Source organism: Cupressus sempervirens, chromosome 10 (genome assembly GCF_028749045.1).
Source record: "Cupressus sempervirens isolate cs-2001-9-10 chromosome 10, ASM2874904v1, whole genome shotgun sequence".
NCBI lineage: Eukaryota > Viridiplantae > Streptophyta > Pinopsida > Cupressales > Cupressaceae > Cupressus > Cupressus sempervirens.
The window spans coordinates 675,683,622-675,694,461 of NC_143127.1; the positions used below are offsets into that span (position 1 = coordinate 675,683,622).

Genomic DNA, 10,840 nt, shown 5'->3' on the forward strand with positions numbered 1-10,840 from the left:
TTGTATACTGTAGGCCAATTTTCTCCAACCGTTCAATGATCAATTATTGTTCTAGATGGTCTTCTAGCCTATTCTATGCCATAGAGGACAGATCAAAGATAGTAGGGACATATGTATTAGTCATTCTTTATTGCAGGGCCATTCATTTTGCCCTCTTTCTGTCACTTCTTGTTCAATAGTTGCATGTAAATCAGATCTTTTGGTCTGATTTATTTTCTTCTTTTTTCTACAACCAATTTCATAGCCAATTTCAGAGGAAATATAAATATATGAGTTAAAACTTGCAGCCTTTCGGCATTTTTCTGATAGTTCTTTATGCACATTTACAAAAGCATTTTAATTTTGTTAATTTGTTTGTCTCTCTCATGTGAAATCTCAATTCAAGTCTAATGCTATATATTAAGCTTCCGCAATGTGTAAAATGAAAGACTTATCGATGTTATGATATGAATTTTTGAAAATTCTCTATATATTCAAAAATTGTCTACTTTTTTATAGCCGTCCCCTAAAATAGCTCAAAATTACCCCCATATTGGAAACAATCCCACTGGGAGCATAGTTTTATCAATGCAAAAAGAAAAATGGTGTGATTTTTGTGAATCTGATCCACAACATTTATGTGTATTGAAGTTCACATTTCCTCATAATGCAAATGATAAATAATCCTTTCTCATTTGAAAATTGGGCATTATTCTCGAAGGTAGAGATAAATTTTAGGATTTCACGCAAATATTCTCTGGTAGTACTCAATATACTTAGATCCACTGCCATATCTGTCTTCTCACCACTACTGTTGCCCCTAGCAGAGGCTCTCTGGAACTCCCTATAGCTGTTAAAGTATCCATGTTAACAATCCCAGGCCCTTTTGTCTTGAACATTAGCTGTGATGATACCAGGTCAAGATGTGTTAGCTGAGTTTAGTGTTGTCATTGATGTCAACATTTTGTGTGCATTGATGTCAACCTGATGAAGAACTGTATGAGTTCAGTATTGTACCTGATGTAGACAAGTATGAGCTAAGTGTTTAGACCTATTATGTGCCTGGTTATAGGAAGTTGAAATATGTAGGAAAGAGCATTGAAGTCTGGTATTGGTTGTTCAGATGTTTAGTGGTGATAAGTCAATAAGTTGTATTTCCGGAGGGTGACAAGTATGGGTAGCTTCCATATGCAAGAGAGTATTTGAAGTCTTTATGGGAGAATGCTTTGCATTGCTCCACATAAGAAGTTTGTGACTTGGAGTTTTGGTGCTATCATTTATGGTTTGTAAATGTTGCACTATCCTACTTTCAGTTCCACATAAGTTCAGAGGCTGGAGTTGTGCTTTGTTGTTTGCTAATAATAAGGTTGATTGGTAGGAATGGTCAGGCCAGGCCCACAAAATGCTTTGCATTGCTCCGCATTGATATTTTTTCGTTTGCAGTTTGGTTGACATGTTCCTAATGTTTGTGCAATGTTTCAGTTTAGATATCTTATGTTGGTTTGCTCCACAAGTGAATTTATGTTTTCTTGAGTGTAACATTGTTGTTTGTGTTGCTTGCTGGCCAACTTAACTGATAGTGGTGATCTGATATATGACACATGGGTCTGAATATGCTTTGGAGAAAGAGTTAAGAGGTTGATATTGATCTTTTTCTGGCATGTTATGCTCCACATGGAGCTATGTGCACTGGAGATTGTTTTTGGGCCAACTGGATAACGTGTTGCTATACTTTTCTACACATTATGTTTTGCGCCAATTTTAGAGAGTTGCAACGCTTGCACTTTGATGAAAGCATTCATGGGAGATGTCTTATAAAGCATCTGGGTCCCATTTATCTGTTGGGGTGGACTGCATTAAGGGCGTCTGCTCGTGGTGGCCAACTTTGTGTGATTGATGCTTATCTCTTTCGTGACTGACCTAGTTGCAATATTGATTGATCAAGTATATATATGTATGTATGTATGTATAGGTATGTGTGTGTATATATATATATATATATATATATATATATATATATATATATATATATACATATATATATGTATATATATACATATATATGTGTGTGTGTATATATATATATATATATATTGACCTAGTTGCAATATTGATTTGGATTGTCTTGGGGTTGGATGTGAAGTCAGTATGATGTGAATATGAAAAACTAGAGGTTTGAAAGTGTGAATTCGATAGAGTTGTTTTCAGGAATGATCAGTAGATTCTACAGCTTTTCAGTTTATCATTTTCCTGTGCCTACTAGAAGACAATGGCTTGTTTGGCAGCTTGTACAAACCGTATCTTGCCTTGAAGGAATTGCTCCTTTCGGTGATTTGCAAGTGCCTTTTGTATCTAGCCTAAGTTTGGTGCCTTGGTTTTTCAGGCGTAGTGCGCTCCTTGGCCATCGACCTAAAACATTTGTAATCAGTGATATACATTGCTAGTATATTTCTCACCATGGATTTTCCCACATTGGGTTTCCATATGAAAATCTGGTGTTAATGTGTTTGTGCTGCCATTGCAATATCTTTCTTTGCAGTTTAAGTTGGATAAAGATAATAAATGAGTATGTGACAGAAAAGTTTTAAGATTTGATCAAGAGTGATTCATCCACCCTCTCTTGATGTGTTAAATAATTGGTATCATGTTTGAGTTTCTTCGGAAGAAGCTTGAACACTTAGGAAGATTGAGGATGACAAATGAAAGTGGAAACAAAATATGCCAGTTTGATGGAACAAACTATTCTTTTTGGAAGACAAGTATAGAATTACATTTGGATTCTATGTCATTAGACATTTGGGAAGCATTTAAGAAAGCTTATACTCCTCCCAATTGGTGATCCTACTACACCATATGAGATCAGGTTGCATGAGAACAAAATGAAGGCCAATAATACTATTATTTGTGCATTAAGTGATTCTGAGATGGCAAAAATCATGTCCTGTAAAGCTGCAAATGAGATTTGGGAGAATCTGAGCAGCATATATGAAGGAAACAAGAAGATCAAGCAAATTAGGTAGCAGATGCTAAAGCACAAGTTTGAAAACGCAAGGATGTCAGATGATGAAAGTATTGAAGGCCACCTACGTTAGGTAAATGAAGTTGTAAGCTCAGAGGCATTGGTGGAACTATAGAAGACAATGACATATGAACAGTGATGAGAACTATGACAAAAAATTACAGCATATCGCTACTCATTCAACAGAGTCAACATATGGACAAGTTCTCATTGGATCATCTCTAAGGGGCTGCCACTTCTTATGAATTGGATGCGTTTAGAAATAATCCAAACAATAGAAGGGATGTTGCATTCAAGGTGAGAAAGAAAGTTGAAGATGAACTTGAGTCAAACTATGATTTGGAGAAGAAGCAAACTTTGTGAGAAGACTAAAGATAGGATCCGGAAAGTATAAACTTTAAATGTTACACTAGTGGAAGAATAGGTCATTGTGCTGCAAGATGTCCTTATAAGGAAGATAATGTTAAGAGCTTAATGATGATGAAAGGATAATAGATCTACAGGGATCGAAATCAGAGATGAGGTTGAGAAGAACTTTTGTTTTGTGGAAGCTGATTTATCAGAGGATGGTATTCTTTTTGGCTGTCAAGGAGAATAGTGACAGAAAATGTGAAAGTCAGAATGCTCTAGAGAACAATGAAAGATCAGCTATTGTGAAGACTGCCCTATATGCAAGAGAAGAACCTATTCCCTGAAATATTGATTCTGAATGTTCAAATTGTATGCCCGGTGACAGAAGAGGTTCATCAAGCTCAAAAAGTATGGAGGATCAGTCTCATTTGCAGGTGAAGGTATTGCAGTGATATGTGGTCAGGGAACTAAATCCATTTATAGAAAACAAAAAGCTAGTGATGTCTATTATGTTAAGGGGTTAAGACAAAATCTATTTAGTATAAGTTAGTTATGTAGTAAAAGATGTGAAGTTAGCTTTCATGTATCTAGATGCAAAATTAAAAAAGGTTCTGAAAGATTGGTATCAGAAGGTATGAAGAATGAAAATGTTTATTATCTATCTTAAAGGAAAGAAAAGAGTGGACAGAGTTGTTCTTTGGCTTAGACCAGTGAGTGCTGGCTATGGCACAAAAGGATAGGACAATATGATGGAGTTTAGTCCTTCCAAGGGGGTCAGAGATCTGCCCAAAATCATCAAGCCTACTAATACTATATGTAGTGAATGGCAGATGGGAAAGAAAACCAGGAAAAAGTTCAAGAACAAGGAGTTCTCAACTGCAAAACCCTTGGAGCTGACACATACAGATCTCTGCAGACCCACAAGGATAAGAGGATTAAATGGTGAAAGGTATTTCATGTTACTTATTGATGATTATGCTAGGATGACTTGACTCTTTTTTGTCAGAGAAAACTCAGAAGTTTAGATAGGTTTCAGAAATTTAAGAATTCAGTTGAGAATAAAATGAATTTGGTTAAGATCTAATATGGGTGGAGAATTTTCCTCACATGAGTTTGATAGATTCTATGAAGAATGTGGAATTAGGAGGCAATTGTTGCTCCTAGATCTCCACAACAGAATGGAGCGGTTGAGAGGAAAAAGAGAACTGTTGTAGAATTGGATAGAACCATGTTGAATGATGTAAATTTACCTTACATGTACTGGAGAGATGTTGTACACATTGCAAATTATCTTCTTAATGAGGTGTAGATGAGAGTAAATCATATCACAACACCTTATGAGTTGTGGTTTGGAAAGGTACCAACTGTGAAATGCTTCATGATATTTGGAAGCAAATGCCATATTAGGAGAGATGAAGTCAATTTTGGGATTTTTATATAAAGATTAGACACATGCATTTTCTTGGGATATTCTACAAAATTCAAGGCATACAGATGCTATGACATAAGGATAAAAAGGATTATTGAAAACACTAATGTCTAGGTAAGTGAAGATTGGAATTAGGCTGCTCTGGAGCCTGAGTTAGAAATTGAAGACATCCTATTACTCTTGCTAAAGAAAGAAATGTTTTAAAGAAAATAAAAATATTAGAAGAGAAGGAACTAGAGCAAACATTTTTGACTCCAACAAAATATATGCAAAGATCATTTTGAAGATGAGATTATTGGAGACAAAAACAAAGATGTGCTAACAAGGAGAAAGGAAAGGATGAATGAATAGATAAACTACCATTTTCTATCCAAAATAGAACTAAAGACTTGTGTAGAAGCCAACAAAGATGATAGCTGGGTAAAAGTAATGAAAGAAGAATTCGATCAGATAAAAAATCAGACATGGGAATTGGTACCTAGGTCCATGGCCGAGAATGTAATTGGAATCAAACGGGTGTTGCATAACAAGTTGGATGAAGATGGTAGAGTCGCAAGAAACAAAGGAAGATTGGTATATAAGGGCTACACTCATTTTGAAGGTATAGATTTTGAAGAAACTTTTTCTTTGGTAACCAGGATGGAAGCTATTAGAATGTTTCTTTCTTTTTTTGCTAATGAGAATTTCAAAGTAGATTAGATGGATGTCAAGTCTTCCTTTTTGAATGGAGAGATGATGGAGGAAGATTACATTGAGTGACCAAATGGCTTTAAATTATCAAATGATTCAGATATGGTCTGAAAACTCAAAAAGGTACTCTATGAACTCATACAAGCTCCTAGAGCTTGGTATGATAGGTTGGATAGGTATTTGTAGCAACAAAAGTTCAAGTAAGGTACTACAGATAGCAATCCATATTTTAAAGTTGAAGGTGACAAAATGTTGATGACATCATATTTGAAGGTGGTGATGATGTGTGTAAGAACTTTGTTGAGGAAATGCAAAAATTTGAAATGTCTATGATTGGTGAGTCAACCTTCTTTCTTGATCTTCAAGTTTCTCAAGGAAAGATGACATTTTTATTTCTCAGACCAAGTATACCAAGGAAATGTTGAAAAAGTTCAGAACTGAGAATTGTTAACCAGCTGGAAGCCCTTTGCAACTGGTAGTCACTAAAGTAAGGACATTGAATCTCCGGAAGTCGATCAGAAGTTCTATAACACATGATTGGAGGCTTCTTGTATGACTGCTTAAAAGCTAGACATTATGCATGTAGTTTGCTTGGTTGTAAGATATCGAGCTAGTCCTAGGGAATCACATGAGAAGGTATTGAAAAGAATATTCAAATATTTGAAAGGGACTCCAAACTATGGACTATGGTACAGGAGAGAGAATGACTTTTCTTTTAAAGTTTTAAATGATGTTGATGGGGAAGGATGTGTGGATGACAAAAGAAGTACAAGCAAAGGTGCATATTTTATAGGAGACACACTCGTCTCTTGGACAACTAAAACATAAGATTCTATGTCAATATCTACTGTAGAAGTATACTGCAGCAACATCTTGCTCCACACAAGTGCTATGGATGAAATAGGTCGTAAAGGATAGCAAGGTTGTATATAATGAGGCAGTTTCACTTGTGTGTGATAATACAATGCTATCAATATTTCAAAGAGTTTAGTAATACATTCAATGACTAAACATATTTCAGTCTGGTGTCATTTCTTGAAGGAGAAAGTTGCAAAGAAAGAGGTCAGATTGGAGTATGTGCCTACATAGTATCAGATTGTAAATATCTTCACTAAGGTATGTCAAAGGATACTTTTGAATATTTCAAGCATAAGTTGGGAGTTATTGCCCCTCCTTTAAATTAGATGCATAAGAGTGGTGCATCTTTCCAGGGGGGATTTAATGTCTATCTTCTATCTTTTGGATTTATGCGGTTGTTGCTCTTGGGGGGCGGGGAGCGGGATAATAAAGGGTGTAGCTTCCTGGTTGCAAGGTGTTTTGGAGATAAATTGTCCCTAACAGGGGAAGTTGCGTTGCTGATCATAGTGTGCCCAAAAGGGGGAGAGATATTTGGTAATGCAATAATGGTTTGGGAGAAAGGTACAGTGCAGTGATGCCCTTGAAAGGGGTAGAAATATAGGTAGAAGTTCATTTAGTATTGTGTCCTTTGTCCTTGATGTCAAAGGGGAGAGATGTACAGAAAGTAGGTCATCAGGTTATTGGTTTGTTGTCAATGTTGCCATCGATGATGAAGGGGGGGAATTGTTACCATTATCAGTTTAGTGTTGTCATTGATGTCAACATATTGTGTTCATTGATGTCAACCTAACAAAGAAGTGTATGGGTTCAATATTGTACCTGATATAGAGAAGCATGAGAGAAGTGTTCGGTGCTGTCATGATCCCGGTTATGGGAAGCTAAAATATGTAGGAAAGAGTATTTGAAGTTTGGTATTGGTTGTTCTGATGTTGTTTTGATGTTTAGTGATGATTAAAAGTCAGTATGTTGCATATCTGGAAGGTGACAAGTATGAGAAGTTGGTGACTTGTGGTTTGGTGCTATCATGTATGGTCTATGAATGTTGCAGTATCCTACTTTTACGTCCACTGAATTTAGAGGTTGGAGTTGTGTCTTGCTATTTGTTGACAATGATGGTTGTCAGGAATGGTTAGGACAGGTATTGAAATTTTTTTGCATTGCTCTGAGTTGATATTTCCAGGTGCACGGCTTGGTGGACATGTTCCTAACCTTTGTGCAGTGTTTCAGTTCAGATATTTCATCTTAGTTTGCTTTGCAAGTGAAGTTATGTTGTCTTTGGTGTGACATAGTTGTCCCTGTTGGTTTCTGACCGGTTCAGCTGATTGCAGATATCTGATTTATGATTTATTAATCTGGATATGCTTTGGACAAATTGTTAAGAGGTTAATATTGATCTTGTTATGGCGTGTTATGTTCCACATGGAGTTGGTGCAAAAGATTGTTTTTGGGCCAACTAGTTAACGCGTTCCTATGATTTTCCCCATGCCTTTGTGGATATCAGCATAAAGTCACAGTCCTTCATCTTCATCTTCTTCCTTCCTTTCATTGTAATTTGTAATACACGTGAGATTATGGAATAGATTTAGAGAAGGTAATTACTTCTGGGCAGATTGTCTCCTATACCATCACTTGCTCAATGAAGGGAGATTTTAGTCACCAACAGAATATTCTGGAAAAAATGATTCAGTTGTAACGATTCTTGAACAGGTGAGCCTCTGCTAAGCTTGCTCTCTGGGTTTCGTTTCAAATGGACTTGTCTGAAGCTTGGCAGGGAGTTAATGTCTTTCTCATCATCCACATAGCATGTGCCAAAGCTCGACTGCAGATGTGTGTGAGAATTTGTACCGTGGAAAGAAATTCAATTTGCATTTTCCGAAATGGGACACTTTGATGTATATATAACCACCACCATGGGCAGACAAAATTTTAGATTTAATTCTTAGGCCTTCACCAATAGCAAAATAAGTTTTCTGTCCATTTACACAACTGCTTTGTACTCCACAATAAATGAAGTAATTGCATGTCATCGTTACATCAATGGTCAAACAAACCAATGACCAAGATTAAATCTATAGTCTTGCATTGCTATTATGACTCCTCGAGTGTCGATTTGAGGATTTCATCCCACTTTTTTAATCAAGGGAATGACTTAAATGTAATCATACCCTAGAAAATATAAATCACCTGAAGATCCTCAGCTGTAGAAGTCAGGGTATGTCCCTTCTTTTCAAGGGACAGGATTATCATTTATACCGAGTAGTAGATTATCCCATTGAGTCCTGCAAACCATTTTTGAAATGAGGGAAACCATCTTCTGGACATCTGTGAGGTTTTCCCATCCTGAAAATTCCTTAAAACTCCATCTGGGGCAAAACACTTCTGGAATCATCTCTAGTTACACAACTGTTTCCAGTAGCTTCTGATCCCTTTCTAGGAGTATGAAATATTTTAAGCACTGGAATTTAGTGTCAACTCTTTTGAAATCTTAACTTTATACCTACATTTTTTTAATACTAATGCCAAGAGCTTTAAGAAGTTACAACTATTTTGTGTACTATTTTTCTGTTGATTCCCTCTTACCAGATTTTTCCTTAAGAAGTATACTCCCATGTCCCTGCAACTAACTCTAATGTTTAAGAAGAGTTGAAATACACCTTTTCAATTCTTGGTGCAATATGACGGCTTGTGGATATTTGTGACAAGATTCAACTAATTCTATTGTTTGTTATTAATAGGTTTGGATTCTTCTGAAGGATTTGAGCTCTCTATTTCTCAGAAAGTGCCATTTTGATCTTGACTAATATCTCTAATAATCATTGGTTGTTTTTGCAGATATGGACTGTTGAGGACCACTCTTCAGGCACCTGCCCTCGGTTGGATGATGTATAATGTTCTTGTTAGTAACCAGAAAAGCATTGAGTCACAATATAAATCCCATGTGTATGCTGATTCCAAGAATGTGACTCCATCCTTAGTTGAAAGCAGGTACGCTTTGACAAAAAGGGAAGGTGCGCGCTACGCACCAGCAGCTTTTCTGACTGGCCTCCTAGATCCTGTTCAGTCAAGAGAGGAATTTTTGGCACTCTTTGCTGACCTGGAAGGCAAGGTTCCCACTTTGGTTATATCAACGACAAATTCACCAAAGCGATCTAAAGCTGAGATGGAGGCTCTTAAAGGTGCCAAGGGGGTTTCTAAATTTGTAGAAGTACCGGGTGCTCTTCTTCCACAAGAGGAATATCCATCCTCTGTTTCAGTTGAACTGCTAAATTTCATAAATGAAATATAAGTAAAAGCTTTATTTTTTAGTATGTGATCTTTCATAAGCTTGCAAACAAATTTTCTGATCTGTTACATTTTACACGAGAAATAAAAGAAAACATGTATGTTGAGATCAGGGCAAAACCACATAAGGGTAGTTGCACATCACGTGTTTCAAATTGTGTGATATAATCAGATGTAACATTAATTATCAGCTTGAAGGGCTTCTTTCCCGACCTTCTAAGTAGGTATTGCAGAACTTATGCTCTGCATCTTAATTTAAAGAAATATGTTTAATGCTTTAATTCATACTGAGGTCTTTAGCTTTTTTTCAAATGTAATATAGGTTTTGAATTTTCTGCATTGTGTTTTTCATGTATTAATTAGCTCTAGAGTCAGTATAAAACACTGATTATGTCATATATAATAAATATTATAAAAAATAAAATTTAGTGCAGGTAGCAGAAAATGAAATTGCATTCAACTTGGAGGAGAACAATATAGAACTGAAATATAATTTTCTTAATCAAATAGTTCCATACATAATATCTTGAGAGAGAGAGAATGACCCTCGAAACAATGGTGCAAGTTTACAACTATTTTGTTTATATAATACCTAAGTTACCGATTCGGATGCAGATTCCGGAGCGGATACGAGATGCGGGGATTTTTTTTTTTTTTGGATGCAGATGCATGAGGAAATGTGTGTGTGTGTGTGTGTGTGTATATATATATATATATATATATATATATATATATATATATATATATATATATATATATATATGCAAAGAAATACAAGAAATTTCAAATATACTTATATATGCAAAGAAATGCAAGAAATGCAAGAAATATACAAAAACAAATCATTTGATAATATGACTATGAATCTATGATACTTAACCCTTTATCAAAATTCAAGATATTTCAAAATTCATATGATATATCAATATCAATATGTGCTTGTCCAACATTAGCGTTTAGTCTTAATTTTTAAACAATAAGTTCAAATAGGTCATGTTCAAGATTCCAACAAAATAAAACCATAGTTAATGATTGAAGTCTAAAGATTCAATCAATCAGAGTCTGCCTCTGAATCATAGGGATTCGCAAGAAAATTCACATTCTCATCATCATCTCCAATTGCTGAAATATTATTTGAACCAAGCATGGTTCCACTTATGCTAGATGCACCATGTGCCACGCTATCATCATCATCGTCTCCAACTGTAATAAGATCATGAAGTGTTTCATCC

At 35.7% G+C, this 10,840-nt stretch overlaps 1 protein-coding gene across 1 annotated transcript in view; it reads left to right on the forward strand.

Moving 5' to 3' along the window:
- The window catches only part of LOC149535623 (alpha/beta-Hydrolases superfamily protein), a 132,460-nt gene extending 122,567 nt beyond the window's left edge, over positions 1-9,893 (forward strand). Inside the window, exon 4 of the mRNA XM_089804183.1 lies at positions 9,159-9,893. Coding sequence (XP_089660309.1) covers positions 9,159-9,612 — 454 coding nt within the window. The 3' untranslated portion in view covers positions 9,613-9,893. The remainder of the gene's footprint in view (positions 1-9,158) is intronic.
- The last annotated feature ends 947 nt before the right edge of the window (positions 9,894-10,840 follow it).